Source organism: Sarcophilus harrisii, chromosome 2 (assembly GCF_902635505.1).
Source record: "Sarcophilus harrisii chromosome 2, mSarHar1.11, whole genome shotgun sequence".
Lineage (NCBI taxonomy): Eukaryota > Metazoa > Chordata > Mammalia > Dasyuromorphia > Dasyuridae > Sarcophilus > Sarcophilus harrisii.
The window spans coordinates 218,905,294-218,921,989 of record NC_045427.1 but is presented as its reverse complement, the minus strand read 5'-3'; the positions used below and the strand labels follow the sequence as shown (position 1 = coordinate 218,921,989).

The 16,696-nt window shown below is 39.1% G+C and overlaps 1 protein-coding gene across 2 annotated transcripts in view; it reads right to left on the bottom strand.

The window, feature by feature from the left end:
* Nucleotides 1-16,696, bottom strand: part of CNNM3 (cyclin and CBS domain divalent metal cation transport mediator 3) — a 25,512-nt gene extending 8,816 nt beyond the window's left edge. For both annotated transcript variants that reach the window (XR_004231886.1, XM_003757776.4), the window contains exons 1-3: nucleotides 15,335-16,696; nucleotides 1,296-1,439; nucleotides 11-163 (exon numbers count right to left, since the gene is read on the bottom strand). Coding sequence is in view for 1 of the 2 variants with exons in the window: in XM_003757776.4 (XP_003757824.3) it covers nucleotides 11-163; nucleotides 1,296-1,439; nucleotides 15,335-16,682 (1,645 nt within the window). In the remaining variant the exon portion in view is untranslated. The remainder of the gene's footprint in view (nucleotides 1-10; nucleotides 164-1,295; nucleotides 1,440-15,334) is intronic.

Here is a 16,696-nt window from a genome sequence, read left to right as displayed (position 1 = left end):
TTCCCCTCACCTCGGGAGAGGAAACGTTGAGTGGCCAGGAGCAGTTGGGGGGATATCTTCACTTTATACTCATTGTCAGACCCTTTGAACAAGGAGAATTCCTCCTTCTTTCGCTCTATGGGAGTGCTGAGAGAAGTAGGTTTCTTTTTCACCTTATTTTCTCCTGAAAAAAGATAGTTAGACACTATTAATTCTGCCAATATAATCAAATTACTCCATTAACTGTGTTTCCCTTCCCACACAAAGCACATGGTGCAGAGGTCTGGCAGTATCAGATATTAAGAAAACAGCTGTTTTACTCACCATTGCAAAATAGCTGCTCTTTGGGCTAGAGTCAACTACTGTTCTAATCATCTGATAATTCTAGTATTAAGTAAGGAGAAGAAACTCACAAAGGGGGCCAAAAGCTAGAAATCCCCTATTTGAAACTGATCTAGGACAATAACATATAACAAAGCAACCTGGAGCATCACCACTGGAATTATAACTGTACTTGTAGTGAGGGAAATACTTAATTATCAAAAGTGTAAACATTAACACTTAAAACAATGACTTCATTTGCTTTGGTAGTTCAGAGACCATGTTGGGCTGACACTGCAAGCATGAGAAGGGACATGAAGCAAAATATTATTTCAAGATAATCACCATCAGTGATTGGTCCAATGTTCCAAGGTGAGATTTCAAGTTCTTAACTCTGTCAGATAAATACCAGCCCTAACCCCTAATAAACAGTTTTACAGGACATAATAAAGGGCTCTAAGATCAAACTGCTCAGGCAGGTTAGTGATACAGTAGCACATTCCATCTTCTGAAATCAGGCCAAAATTCACATGAGCAAAGAAAACTGGTTCTTTGCAGAGACAAATCTAGAGTTGGGCTGCAAAAGAACTAATGTATGACGACAATGTAAGAACTCAAAATGGGGAAAAACAAACAAACAAAACTCAGAAAAGATATCTCTACCTACTATATCTTGATGTATTACTAGGAAAAAAACCACTCCAAAATTACTATGGGATCCAGAACAGAAAATGATTTTGCAGTCAATAATGGGAAAAATAATGGTCCCAAAATGAAGATAGCAGGTATGGTGCCATTTTGGGAACTTGAAAATATTGGTCATAATCACAGAGAAATATAGTTGAAGAACCTGTTTACCAGGATATCGGAAAATAACTCAGCCAAGAACAAGAGTTATTTAGGGTCATTTGCTTATAGGGATGCTTGAATACCCCAATAACTTGGGGAAAATTGTATGAAAAAAACAAAACAAATTCAGAAAGGCATTAACTTACCATAGTCATCAGATTCATCTAGGATCTCGGACTTAATTATCTCCTCAATGACATCCTCCAGGGTCACAAGACCCATAACTTCATAGAAAGGGTCTCCCTCACCTTCATTGTTCACCTTCTGTACAATGGCCAGATGTGACTTCCCTGTGGAACAATACACTGTTGTCATGATGGCAAACAGGAAGAAGTCTAGACATGCTGATCACACAAAGTTCTGGGCTACAAGTATGGGATCTAATAGCCATAAAAGTCTTTCATAAAAAGGACACAGCACAAAAGCATACAATCCTGAGTCATGACACTCACTAGCTCTGTAACCCATGGCAAGACATTGTACTTTTGTAGCCTTAGTTATGTCTTATCTAAATGAAGGGGTTCAACTTCATGACCTAGAGATTATTTAGGACCTTACCAGCTCTAAATAAATATATGAACTTTCTGAGGCTCTATTTTCTAAACTATCACTTATTAAAGGAACATATCTTTAGATAGATATCTAGCAAGCTTAAAAAAAAAAAATCCCCTTGTGTGACCCTGGGCAAGTCACTTAACCCCAATTGCCTCAGTAAAAAAAAAAATTCCCCTTCCTCAATTTTTAACTTTTTTTTTTTTTTAAAATGCCGAGTTACTATGTCCAAAGGGCTATCAAACTGTGCATATCCCTTTGATCCAGTAGTATATCTACTGGGACTATATCTCAGAGATCATAAAGAAGGGAAAAGCACCTACATGTGCAAAAATATTTGTGGCAGCCCTTTTTGTAGTGTCAAGAAACTGGAAACTGAATGCCCATCAGTTGGAGAATGGCTGAATAAGTTATGGTATATGAATGTTATACAATATTATTGTTCGGTAAGAAATGACCAACAGGATGATTTCAGAGAAGTCTGGAGAGACTCACATGAACTGATGCTGAATGAAGTGAGTGAGTAGAATCAAGAGAACATTATACCTGGTAGTAACAACAAGACTATGTGATGATCAACTGTGATGTACTTGGCTCTTTTCAACAATGAAGTGATTCAGGCCAATTCTAATAGACCTGTGGAAAAAGCCATCTGTACCCAGAGAGAGGATTATGGGGACTGAATGTGGATTATAACAGCATTTTCACCTTTTTTGTTGTTTGCTTGCTTCTTTTTCCTTTCTCATTTTTTTCCTTTTTGAGTGGATTTTTCTTGTGCAGCATGATAAATGTGAAAATATGTATAGAAGAATTACACATGTTTAACATATATTGGATCACTTGCTGTCTGAGGGTGAGAGTGGGGGAAGGAAGGGGAAACATTTGGAATACAAAGTTTTTGCAAGAGTGAATGCTGAAAACTATCTTTGCATATGTTTTGAAAATAAAACTCTATTATTAAAAAAAATAAAATAAAATGCTCTTTCAAATGCTTTACCTTCCCTCTTCCCTAAGATGACAAGCAATTTGAGATAGGTAACTTGATGTATGAAATCATGCAAAATAGTTCCATATTAATCATATTTTGAAAGAGAAAATAGCCTCCCCCAAAAAAATAAAATGGAAAAAAGTATGGTTCAATCTGTACTGAGACATCAATTCTTTCTCATGCAGATTCTTTCATCATGAGTCCTTTGGAATTGTCTTGGATCACTGTATTGCTGAGAGTAGCTAACTCACTTACAATTGGTCATTTTATAATAAATGCTATTACTGTGTAAAATGTTCTCTTGGTTCTGCTCATTTCACTCTGTATCAATTCATGTAAGTCTTTTCAGTTAATCAATCTACTTTAATATCCAGTGAAAGAAAGGCTTGAACAAAGATACATTCAGACCTCTGGAATCCTCTCCAATTATAAATCTTTCACTTGAAAGAACTTTGTCATACATTTTGTAAGCCCTTTAGTACCTAGAGCTGTGATTTGTATCAATTTAAAAAATATATTAAATTAACAAAATGACAAGGGAAATCATATGAATTAAATTGACAGATGTAACTGATTTGCTCCCAATCTGAGATTGTATAAGAATCCAATATTATTGTCTTTTTGTAGGCTGAAAACTGAAAAGCTGGGACTAGACAAAATGCTATATAGCCAACAGAAACCTGAAGTATGATTTGCAAAGAATATTGAAGGCTGAAAAAAAATGCAGCAAAAACAAAGCTTCACAAGCAAACACAAATTCATTTTGTAGTACAAACTGATATGCCAATGAGGGTTGGAATAATTCTTGAAATTTTCCCTCAAATTAGTATTTTCTGTTGAACTTAAATAATCACAAGTATTGAATAAGTGTCAATTAATCAACATTTATCAATAAGTACCAGCTATGTACCAGGAACTCTTCTGAGTACTGGGAACACAAAAAATAAAAATCAAAGAAGTTAACATTCTCTCTGAAGAAATAGTATATATAGTGTAAGTACACTATGTACTTACCTACATAAATGTATACATAGTATACATATATATACATAGTAAAAATAAAAGTAATTTTGGAGCCGGGGCACCAGAAGCTTGCAACATGCTGGTGGAAAAAAGCAGGAAAGAACTCAAGTTTGAGCTAAGCCTGGAAGGAATTCAAGACTTCTAGGAGACAGCACATTCCAAAAGGAAAAAGATAATGATTAGATAACCTCTAAGATCCAAGCCAATTCGAATCTATGATCCTAGGATCTCTGAGGGTGGTAACTGGTCATACATTTTGTAATCCCTCCTAGTCCTAAGCACTTATTTTTTTTTTTTAAGCAATAACACCTTTGTGGTATTTCTCAGCCTTCAGAGCAAAGAACTTGCTGCAGACTAGAAGCAAAGGCATACAAAGTTGGGAGATGGAATATTCCTTGTGAGGAACAGCAAATAGGTTACTTTGGCTAGAACTCAGAGTGAATTAAAGAAGCTTGGCCCAGAGCCAAATTTCAAATGGTTTTAAGTAAAAAAACAAGGAATTTGTGTTTCATCTTAAAGAAAGAAGAAGCAGAGCCACAGAAACTTTTAAAGCAGTTAAATGATACGATCAGACTGGTAATTTAGGAATATCACTTGGCAACTGTGTTGAGGACAGATGAGAAAGTGGAGAAACAAGGCACACAGACCAATTAGGAGTTTACTGCAACAGTTTAGACAAGAGACAATGAGGGTACCTGTGGGAGGCAGTAGAAAAGATGCTACTAACCTTGCAGTCACAAGACCTGAATTTGAATCTAGATTCAATCATTTACTAAATTGGGCAAATTAATTAGCCTAGGACTCAATTTCCTCTTTTGTAACAGGATGTTACTAGATGGTTCTGAGCCCCTTTTCAGATTTACATCTATGATTTTTAGGACCTGATTCAAAAAGAATGGAAAGAACTCCATTTATGAGTAGAGATAGAGCCAACAAATAAGACTTGACAACAGATTGGCTTCGAGAAGAAAAGGTATCCAGTCCAGTGAGTCTAATGAGAACCGAAGTAACTGGAAGGATGGCAGTGCCCTGAATAGAAATGGGAAAGTTGGAGAAAGGGATGGGTTTGTCGAGGACAAATATTAAATTGTATTTTACATGTATTACATTTGACAGAATAGTTACCTTAGAAAATTTTTATCTTCATCATCTCTGCCAAATTTTCCAATTAGTAACACTGTAAATGAGTAATGGGATTGTTATTTGCATTTTCTTTGAAAAGCAAATCACTATTCTCTAACTTATTTTTGGTGTACATATAGATTGCTGTACTTTCCTTAACATGAGGTGTATTTGCATTGAATTATTACCTGATAGAAGAAAGCAGAAAGGTAGAAGGTAAAACTTGAAAATAGACAGTGGGATTTTCTCCCTATTCTTACATTTTTAATCTTTTCCCCTCCCCTTCTGAAATCCAACCATTCCCTAGAGCAATTTGGAACTATGCTCCAAGGGCTATAAAAATGCACCTAACTTTTGACTCGGGGATATCAAGACTAGGTCAGTAATCCAAAGAGATTTTTAAAAAGAAAAAGGACCTATTTGTTGAAAAATATTTTAGCAGCTCTTTTTGTGGTGGCCAAAAAAAAAAAAAAAAAAAAGGACATTGAGGGAGCGAATGGACACTATTTGATATATGATTGTAATGGAATATTACCATACTATTAAGAAATGATGAGCAGGAAACTTTCAAAAACCCTGGAAAGACTTACATAAATCAATGCAAAGTGAAATAAGCAGAACCAGGAAAATATGGCACATAGTAACAATAATATTGTACAAGGACCAACTGTGAATGACTTAGCTATTCTCAGCAATACAACTGATACAAGACAAATCTGAAAGAATCAAAAATGTTATCCTGAGAAGGAACTGATGGAACTATGACTACAGATCAAAGCATAATATTTTTCACTTTCTTTTTTTCATAGTTTTTGGGGATTTTTTGGTTTGTGTTTTCTTTCACAACAATGACTAATATGGAAATATATTTTGCACCATTGTACATGTTTAACCTATGTTAAATTGCTTGTCATCTCAGGGAGCAGGGAAGGAAGGAAAAAATTTAGAACTCAAAAAAAAAAAAAAAAAGAACGATAGAAACTATTTTTACATGCAACTGGAAGGAGTATTATGGGGGGGGGGAGGGGGAAAGAGGCAGGGAGGAAGGGAAGGTGGGGAGGAGAGGAAAAAAGGTGGTTCACAATGCTTGAATACTTGCCTTGGAGAATCATTCCTGGTCATTTTGTACTTCTCCAGCCACTTTGCTATTATTTAAGAATTAAAAGTGACATGTTCTGATATTCTTATGGACAAGTGGGATCAGAGATACAAAGGAGCATTCACTTTGAAATTTAACCCTTTTAAATCCAAGTTTAATTAAGTCTCTACTAGTGGCAGAGACACAGAATGAAACTTGTAGCTTTTACATTTTTCCTGCCCCTATGATATTTGTGCTGGGAAAGGTCCAAATGTTTGTAGTAATGCCATTCCCAAGTCAGCGCTTTAAAGTGGCCCTATCACATAAAGCAAAACCTATTTGGGATGACAGAGAACTCTAGCACATGATTTTGAGAATAATTCAATAGGCCAAAGCTCAAGGATGACAAGATGGTTGTCCAGAACGTTACCAAAGGAAAAAAGAACCACTCCAGGTCAAGCATCTATAAGAAGTTAAGACAACTTCTACATAAGGTCCTTTGTGCAAAGTTACTTCTTTAACAAAAGTTCCAGTCAGCCTTCTATTTCACATGACTATGAGTAAACTATGAGGCATAAAGAGCTTTTTAAAACAAACAAAAAACCTGTATTAATAAAAAAAAAATGACAAAATTATTAAAATATTCTACTTAAGAAACCTAATGTTCAAGAGACTAGAAGTTCCTCAAGTAATATATAATTTCTAAGATGCTCTAAGAACCAAGCATCTGTGTTTCCTGGCGGGTAAAGGAGGGAAGATCTTATTAACATTCTTAATAGCTATTGAAGCAGAACTGACTAGTTTCAATAAGCAAAACTTTTTGACTTTACATTGCAAGCAACTAACCATTTAAAACCATTTAAGTGGTAGAACACCCAAAAAATCAGGCCAAAATCCAGTTTCTCAAATAGAAATTTAGGGCAGATCACTCATCTCTAATGTTTCCTAGATCTGGCTGCCCTTGATGAATTTCATCTTGACGGCAACAAGCCAAGGGCTACTGTTTTGAAGAAAGCAAGAGTCCTTGGTAAAAGAGCCCCACAATATGTTCATTCTTTCAGGTGATCTTTACACAAAGTAAAACTGTGGTAAGTCCAAAATCTAAAGATTGTGAGGATGATTAGAAACTGTTTGAAAGAAACAGGTAATGTTCTATGAAGGAATTTAGCACAGCACATGATCCCTAGGCTCAGAAGAAACTATTAAGTCTGGGTTGGTATTTTTGGGCAAATTACTTTTAGAGATGCTCCCAAATTACAAAATGATTGACAAATATAGAACAGGTTATTTTTTAGAACCTCATGTAATTGTGCAAGAGCAATACAATATGCCCATTGATCAAAAACATTTTAAAAACAGGTTTAAAATTTAAAATTACATTAGCAACAGAATCAACTAAAAAAATACTTGAAATAATTAACAATTTTAGCAAAGTTTTAGGATACAAAATAAACTCACATAAATAATCAGCATTTCTTTATATTGCCAACAAAGGCCAGCAAGATAGAAAAAGAAATTTCATTTAAAATAACTGTAGACAATATAAACTATTTGGAAGTTTACCTTCCAAGACAAACCCAGTACATATACAAACACAATTACAAAACACTTTTCACAAAAATAAAATCAGATCAAAACAACTGGGAAAATATCAACTGCTCATGGGTAGGCTGAGCTAATATAATAAAAATGGCAATTCTACCTAATTATTCAGTACCATACCAAACTAATAAAAATTCTTTTATAGTGCTAGAAAAAATAAAAAATTCATCTGGAAAAACAAAAGGTCAAGAATATCAAAGGAATTTATGGGGGAAAAAAAGCAAAGGAAGATAGCTTAGTGTACCACATCCAAAACTACATTATAAAATAGCAATTACCAAAACTATTTGCTACTGGCTGAGAAACAAAAGAATGGTGAATCAGTAGAATAGATATAAGTACACAAGACAGTAATAAGTGACTATAGTAATCTACTCTTTGATAAATCCAAAGACTTCAGCTTCTAGGATAAGAACTTAATATTTGACAAAAACTGCTAGGGAAATGAGAAAACAGTATGGCAGAAATTAGGCACAGCTCTACATGCCACACCCTAGATCAAGATAAAGTCAAACCAGGTACATGATTTTAGTCATTAAGAGTGATACCATAAGCATGTTAGTAGAGCAAGGAATAGTTTCCCTGTAAGATCTATGGAGAAGGGAAGAATTTATAACCAAATAAAAGATAGAGAACATTACATGAAATGCAAAATGGATAATTTTGATTATTATAAATTAATAAGGTTTTATACAAACAAAACCAATGCAACCAAAATTAAAAGGAAAGCAGAAAACTGTGAAACAATTTTTACAGCCAATGTTTTGATTAAAGCATCATTTCTAAAATGTAGAGAACTGAGTTAACTTTGTAAGACAAGTCATTCCCCAATTGATAAGTAGTCAAAGGTTATAAACAGGCAGTTTTCAGATAAAGAAACTAAAGCTATAAGAGAAAAAAATGCTCTAAATCACTACTGATTACAGAGAAATGCAAATTAAGACAACTCTAAGATACCACTACACACCTGTCAGATTGGCTAAGATGACAGGAAAAAATAATGATGATTGTTGGAGGGGATGCAGGAAAACTGGGACATTGATGCATTGTTGGTGGAGTTGTGAACGAATCCAACCATTTTGGAGAGTTGTTTGGAACTATGCTCAAAAAGTTATCAAACTATGCATACCCTTTGATCCAGCAGTATTACTACTGGGATTATATCCCAAAGAGATTATAAAGAAGGGAAAGGGACCTGTATGTGCACGAATGTTTGTGGCAGCCCTTTTTGTAGTGGCTAGAAACTGGAAACTGAATGGATGTCCATCAGTTGGAGAATGGCTGAATAAATTGTGGTATATGAAAATTATGGAATATTACTGTTCTGTAAGAAATGACCAACAGGATGATTTCAGAAAGGCCTGGAGAGACTTACACGAACTGATGCTGAGTGAAATGAGCAGGACCAGGAGATCATTATATACTTCAACAACAATACTATATGATGACCAGTTCTGATGGATCAGGCCATCCTCAGCAACGAGATCAACCAAATCATTTCTAATGGAGCAGTAATGAACTGAATTAGCTATGCCCAGAAAAAGAACTCTGGGAGATGACTAAAACCATTACATTGAATTCTAATCCCTATATTTATGCACACATGCATTTTTGATTTCCTTCACAAGCTAATTGTACAATAATTCAGAGTCTGATTCTTTTTGTACAGCAAAATAATGTTTTGGTCATGTATACTTATTGTGTATCTAAGTTATATTTTAATATATTTAACATCTACTGGTCATCCTGCCATCTAGGGGAGGGGGTGTGGGGGAGGTAAGAGGTGAAAAATTGGAACAAGAGGTTTGGCAATTGTTAATCCTGTAAAGTTACCCATGTATATATCCTGTAAATAAAAGGCTATTAAATTAAAAAAAAAAAAAGAAAAAAAAGAAATGACCAACAGGATAATTTCAGAAAGGCCTGGAGAGACTTACATGAACTGATGCTGAGTGAAATGAGCAGGACCAGGAGATCATTATATACTTCAACAACAATACTAGATGATGACCAGTTCTGATGGACCAGGCCATCCTCAGCAACGAGATCAACCAAATCATTTCTAATGGAGCAGTAATGAACTGAACCAGCTATGCCCAGAAAAAGAACTCTGGGAGTTGACTAAAAACCATTACATTGAATTCCCAATCCCTATATTTATGCCCACCTGCATTTTTGATTTCCTTCACAAGCTAATTGTACAATATTTCAGAGTCTGATTCTTTTTCTACAGCAAAATAACGTTTTGGTCAGGTATACTTATTGTGTATCTAATTTATATTTTAATATATTTAACATCTACTGGTCATCCTGCCATCTAGGGGAGGGGGTGTGGGGGGGTAAAAGGTGAAAAATTGGAACAAGAGGTTTGGCAATTGTTAATGCTGTAAAGTTACCCATGTATATATCCTGTAAATAAAAGGCTATTAAATAAAAAATAAAAAATAAATAAATAAATAAATCACTACTGATTAAAGAAATGCAAATTAAAACAACTCTAAAGTACCATCACACACCTATCAGATTAGCTAATATGATAGAAAAAAAAGATAAATTCTGGAAATGACGTGGAAAAAACTGGAGCACTAATGCAATGCTGGTGGACTTGTGAACTGATCCAACCATTCTAGAGAGCAATCTGGAACTATAACCAAAGGGCAATCAAACTGTGCATACCCTTTGATCTAGCAATACAACAACTAGGATTGTATCCCAAAGAGATCACCAAAAAGGGGAAAGGACCTACATGTACAAAAATATTTATACCACAACTTTTTGTGGTGGCAAAGAATTGGAAATTGAGGGGAATGGCTGAACAAGTTGTGAAAAATGAACGTAACGGAATTCTGTTGTTCTATAAGAAATAATGAGGTGGCAGATTTCAGAAAAACCTGGAAAGACTTACACAAACTGATGTAGGGAGAAGTGAGCAGAATTAGGAAAACATTGTACAAAGAAATAGCATTATTGTATGATGATCAATTATGATAGAGTAAGCTCTTCTATAGCAAAGCAATGGTCTAAGACAATTCCAAGGGACTCATGATGGAAAATGCTGGTCATATCCAGAGAAAGAATTATAGTCTAAATAATGATAAAAGCATATTATTTTCACTTTTCTTTCTTTCTTGTGCCTATTATCTTTTGTTCTGACAAAAGATGACTTTTTTCCCCCACAAGATGATTAATGTGGAAATATGTTCAACACAATTATACATATATAATCTATATCAGATTATCTGCTGTCTTGGGGAGAGGGGACGAAAGGAAGAGATGGAGATAATTCTGGAGTTCAAAATCTTACATAGTTGAATGGTCAAGATTATTTTTATATGTAATTGGAAAAAATAAAATACTATTAAATTAAAAAAAAAAGATTAAGTAAATCAAAAGAAGAAGGGAGAGGAGAGGAGGGATGGGAATGAAAATTAAGAATGACATCTATTCAGAGGATTATACTGGCTAAAAAGAAGATGGAAGGGACAGTAGAGATGTGTAGGCTCCAGGATACCAAGTGGGAGACACAAACCAGCTTTCCTAAGGGAGCATTCCAGCATCAGGATGCTGTGCTGGCAGCAAGAGAGCAATCAACCCACCACATGTACATCAATTAAAAAAAAATAAAGAGAGAAGCTCTTCAGTAAGGAACAAGTGTCTGTGTACTGTATACACACGTGTATGTATGTGTATACAAACAAAACACACACACACACCCCTGCCTCTATATGGAAAAGAAACAATCTTTTAAGTCTCTTGAATTTTGCATTTTTATTTTACCATTTTGCAGTTATCACTAAAGAATCTCATCTCTCAGGTTTCTAATAAGCTGCTGTTCCAGAAGCTTAAGAGGTCAGCTTGACTGGTACCTTGGGGAGAGCTGCCCCATTGAATTCCTGATTCCTTACATTCTTCAAGACTAGACTTTGAGAAATTTTTTTAGTTTGAAAAATATCTGCTACCTGGCAAAATACCTCCTAGGCTATTGGTTTACCCTTGGAAAGAGGCTGAAGGGATCCCATCAAAACCATACTTTGTAGATAATAAATAAATACTGATAACTGAATAACTATTATGATAGCTTTTTTTAACCTGACCTGTAATTTCTCCAGTAGAGGGACTTCCTAGGGAAGAATTCCCTTTATCAGTACAGAGTGGCAACTGCTTTGCAAATTATAGGCTTAGTTATAGGCAATTTATAGGTTGGAGCACTGAGAGATTAAATACCTATGTAGGGCTATATTTAGTCTTTAAAAAAATTCTTTCAAAATTTTAAGAATCTGTAATTCATCAATGTGAGTACTTACTACTCCCTCTATTAATCATAAAAAATTTGTGTCAGAGGTGGGATCTGAAATCAGATCTTCTCAATTCTGGAGTCTACAGCATCATGCTACATCTTCTGTGCTATCTTAATCACTAAAAAACAACAAAAACAAAAACAACCAGAAACAAAAACCAAAACTCAAAGAAAAAAACCAAAAAACCCCACATCTTTCAAAGCTTTAAAGAGCTATCACTGAATTCAGGAGTGCAAGTATTTCTTCTGCCAGAGATTACTATCCTATAGCCAAAAAAATACCACATTACAGCCATTCTGGTAACTGTCTCAGATAAAATAAGAATCCAGCAATGGACAAATACTCAAAAGCCTTAGCAACTTGGTGGGATCCTTCCATGACTTACATTTCATTGGAATAGTCTCTGAGAATTCATGGTCACCTCCTCATTACAATTAGGCATAAGATTAGGATTTCAGTTGAGACCAAAAAAAAAAAAAAAAAATTGTTGCAAAGATTTAAGAAGGTGCACCACAACAAAGGATTAAAGTTTTAATAAAAACTTGACTTAAAAAAATGATCCCAGCTCTAAAACTGCAGGAAATGCCAGGTGGGCATAACAACCCCCCATCTTCCTATTCACTTTCCTATTTGCATCTTCTTTGATTCTGCTATGACTCCCTTTTGGAAATAATCATGTTCTTCAGTTCAGTTCACTTCCAAGATACTGCAACTCTGAGTATGGGGTTGGCTTCCCTGGAGCTGTCCTATTATTATTCTGTACATTCTAAACTCCAATGTACCACAGCAGACAACTAGTCACTGCTTGATTTTAAGAACCAAGTTCATTGGTTACAGCAGGTAGAGAAGTTTAACTAACGTGATAATAGAAATAACCTAGGATCATCTATTAAAATAAGATTTTCTTCCTCCACACCCCCAAGCCAGTCTAACTTTTGAATGAGACTGCAAACATAAGAAAAGAAAAATCCTTCACACTATTACTGCTAAATCAGGTTTTTTGAAAAGTAGTAGGGTGACCAGTAATCTGAAGGGAAGGAATGTATCCTAGAGACAAAACATTCAAGAGAGCCAGAGGATGAAGAATTCTTATATCTTGCTTATGAGCAAGAGAATACTTCTGCCATTATACTGGTTGGAATTTCACTTACCAGGATGGCAGACAATTTATGCTCCACACCAACTACAATATTTTGCATGAAGCTGGAAGGAAAGCTTACACTAGACTATCTACTTACCTCAAAGGTTCCTCAGAGCCTGTTGTTTTGCAGCAGAACTATAGTATGCTTAGGGAGGAAAGCATCAAGAATTTTTCTAGACAAACCTATGGTTCTCACCAATTTGATCAGAATTATCCAACAAAAGATCCCTTAGAAACTGGAGAACATTAGAATTACTATTGGCCAAAGAATTATACATTTTTCTGTCACAAAGTGACATATCAAGATATTTGATGAGTAAGTGCAATGTGATTTTTGGACTTTTGTCTCAATAAAGAAAATCAAAATTTTATTGTAGGTGTCAGGATAAGAACACCTTTCTTATTCTCATAGCCTGAAGTCTTTGCTCACTCTCAGTTTATGGTTCGATCTTAACATCAGTCCTAAAGGTACAAACCCATTCAGTGGCCTGAGACTTAATTCCCATTCTAGATCTTGAATACCAGTTATCTTTCTTAAGTAAGAAAAACACCTCCAAATGAGGCAGAAACCCTAATGATGTATCAACAGATGTCAGGATTTTAGATCTAGAGTCGAAAGGAGTCATAGAGGCCAAATAATCCACCCCCTCATTTCTAAGATGAAGAAACCGGGGCCCAAAGAGGTTAAAATTACTTGCTCAACAAACTCAAATAGTTTCAGGTGGGTTTTGAACCCAGGTCCTCAGATCCAGAGTCACTCTTTTAACCCCAAGTGATTAATTGTTAAAAACCTGCAATGTAGTTAGGCAACCTGAGGAAATAGAGCATCATGGATCCTGTATTTCCCACGGATTCTGACAAGTTTATTCTTAACCGTCAAAGAAAAGCATAGGCAATAAAAAAAAGGTAAACTTATCACCAATGTGAGGAAAATGAAGCAAAAATTAGGAGCTATTTTTTCCATATGTATGCCAATCAATTTGACAATTTAACTGATATGAATGAATATTTACAAACATATAAACTACTTAGATCAACATAAGAGGAAACAAAATATTAAATCCCATTTTAGAGAAAAACACAGGCAATTCAGAGCAGTAATATGAAAATTAGGGAAGATGCACTAAAGGCTGATAAAGATTCTCCTAAGATTCTTTTGTCTTTCTTCTAAAGACAAAAGCTATGATGCTATCAGTAAAGCTACTTTAGATAAAGAAAAACAAAAAAGGGCTATTCTTTAGAAGACCTTAAGTGCTGTTGCTCTATCCTCCTTAAAGAGGACAGCCCAGGCAGCAGAGGCATCCAAGCGAGCACAGAGGGCCGGACTATACAGTAAGAAGACCTGACTGAGGACTTTAGGACCTGAGCTAGCAGCACTTCTCTGGGGCACAGTTTTCTCCCTAGTAAAGAGGGGATTATAATAACAGCACCAATCTTCCAAGGTGGTAGAAACCAACAGAAGAAAAAACATATCTAAGTACTTTGTAAAAGTTACATAAATCTTTACTATTGTTATTACTACATTGCCTTCAACTGTAACCAAAATTCCTCTAGGATCTGAAAGAGCCAATTTAAAGAACCACAGAACTTTAAATTCAAAGTAGGAAATTTGTCCCACTCTCAGTAACAGTTTAAAAATCCTCAGAAATTCTGCAAAGGATCCTGGAAAGAACAAGATCCCCTAAACTGATTAACGGGGAGGAAGGGGAATCATGCACAGAATACATGGAATCCAACAACCAAGAATGTCACCAAGTGAACTGCATTAAGATGGGAGGCTAGGAAAATGCTGCATTTAAGGTCGGAAGGCTCAAATTCAAATCCCAGCCCTGCCACGCAATAACTGTCACTATGCATGTCACTCTTCACCTCTTCTGAGACCGATTCCTTCTCGCTAAAACACTGACACTGGAAGCGTTGGATCTCTAAAGTCCCCAATCTATGGCCAAGCAGGGCTCTAAAATCATTAGCTCCTGCTTCTGTCTTCAGAGGGTTCTTTTGTCACTAAAGCCGGGTTCTAAAGCCTAGGTCCTGTGCTGCAGAGCGCCCCGAGTTTCGGCCCAGATCTCGCCACACCCCTCCCGAGTCACATCCCGGGTCCGCGCTTCGAGCCGAGCGAGCGCGCTGCATTTCTGCAGCACGGACAGCGGGAAGGGCGCGAGCGCCGCAGGCAGGGTTTGGGCCCAAAGGCCGGGTGATGCAGTTTCTCCCCCACAAATGAGAGGGACCCAACTAGAAGGCTTCGCGGCCCTTTCTGCTTCCGGAACCCGGAAAGCTCCAGAAGGTGCCGAGTGCCGCCGGCCCGGCAGCGGCTTTCCCACCTCCCCGGGCTAATTCCCTGTGGGGGTATTAGCTGTCCCAGGAACAGCAGCGGCAATTACCTCGTTTGAATTCTTCCAGGACGGCATCCAGCTTGGTGTCGTTGAAGACGAAGTGGAGCGGGTGGTTGTAGAACCGGATAATGGTGCTGAGCGGGGTGCAGTCCTCCGGGTCCACGAAGGCCAAGTCCTTGAGGTAGAGCATGTCCACTATATTGGAGCGCTCTTCCTCGTACACGGGGATGCGCGTGTAGCCGCTCTGCATGATGGTGGACATGACGCCGAAGTCCAGGACGGCCGAAGCGTCCAGCATGAAGCAGTCCTTCAGCGGGGTGAGCACGTCCTCCACCGTTTTGCACCGCAGAGCCCCCTTGCTGAACTCCTCCCTCACGAACTCGTTGTAAGGGTCGGTGCCCCGGGCCAGATCCACCACCCGCTCCCGCAGCCGGCCGCCTTCCTGGCGCAGGGCCAGCTCCAAGAGCTTGCCCACGGGCAAGGCCACGGGGAAAGTGAGCAGCACCGCCAGGCGGGTGAGCCCCAGCGCGCGCGGCGCGAGGGTCAGGGCCCAGCGGCCGCTGACGGCAGCAGGCGCCACCTCGCCCACCAGGTAAACGAGGCCCGCGCTGCCCAGCACGGCGGGCACGGCTCTTTGGCCCACGGCGCGATAGAGAAGCACGGCGAGTGCGGCCTGGGCGAGACTGGCCAGGAGCAGTAGCGCGCACAGGGCGAAGCTGCCCCAGCGCCGCAGGGGCTCCAAGCGCCGCGCGGCTGCCCGCTCCGCCTCCGAGCCGCTCTCGCGCAGCACCTGCACCTCGGCGGGCTCCAGGGCCAGGGCGCTCAGCTGCAGCCCGCGAGCCAGCGCCGCCAGCCCCAACAGCGCGGCCACCAGCAGACCCAGCGCCCAGGGCAACAGGGGCGCCTCCTCAACGGCGAGCGAGTCCCCCTCGGCCGTGGGCGCCCACCGCCCCTCGGGCCCCTCGCGGCTGCACAAGCGATAGCGCGCGCCCCCCGCGGGCCCGCCGGGCTCCACGCGCACCGCGAGCAGCGCCGAGTGAGGCCGCACGGCCTCGGGGTTCACGCTCAGGGGCGCGCCCGCTCCCCCCCGAGCGTCCCCCGATTCCGAGTCCCCTCCCCCCTCCGGGCAGTCCGCGCCCGCCGGAGCGAAGGCCACCCAGGGCCACGAGCGGTTGGCGAAACCGGAGCCGAAGAGCCGCAAGCGGAAGGCGGCTCCGGGCGCGGCCCGGACCACCCGGCCCCGGGCCCACACGGGACCCTCTGTCCCGTCTCCGTCCTCTTCCAAGCAGAAACCCAGTACCCGCGGGCCTGACGTGTCCCCCCCAGCAGCGCAGCCCAAACAGAGCGCGGCGAGCACCCAGCGTAGGCCGCCAGCCGCCGCCGCCGCCGCCGCCATCACCAGCCACCCCC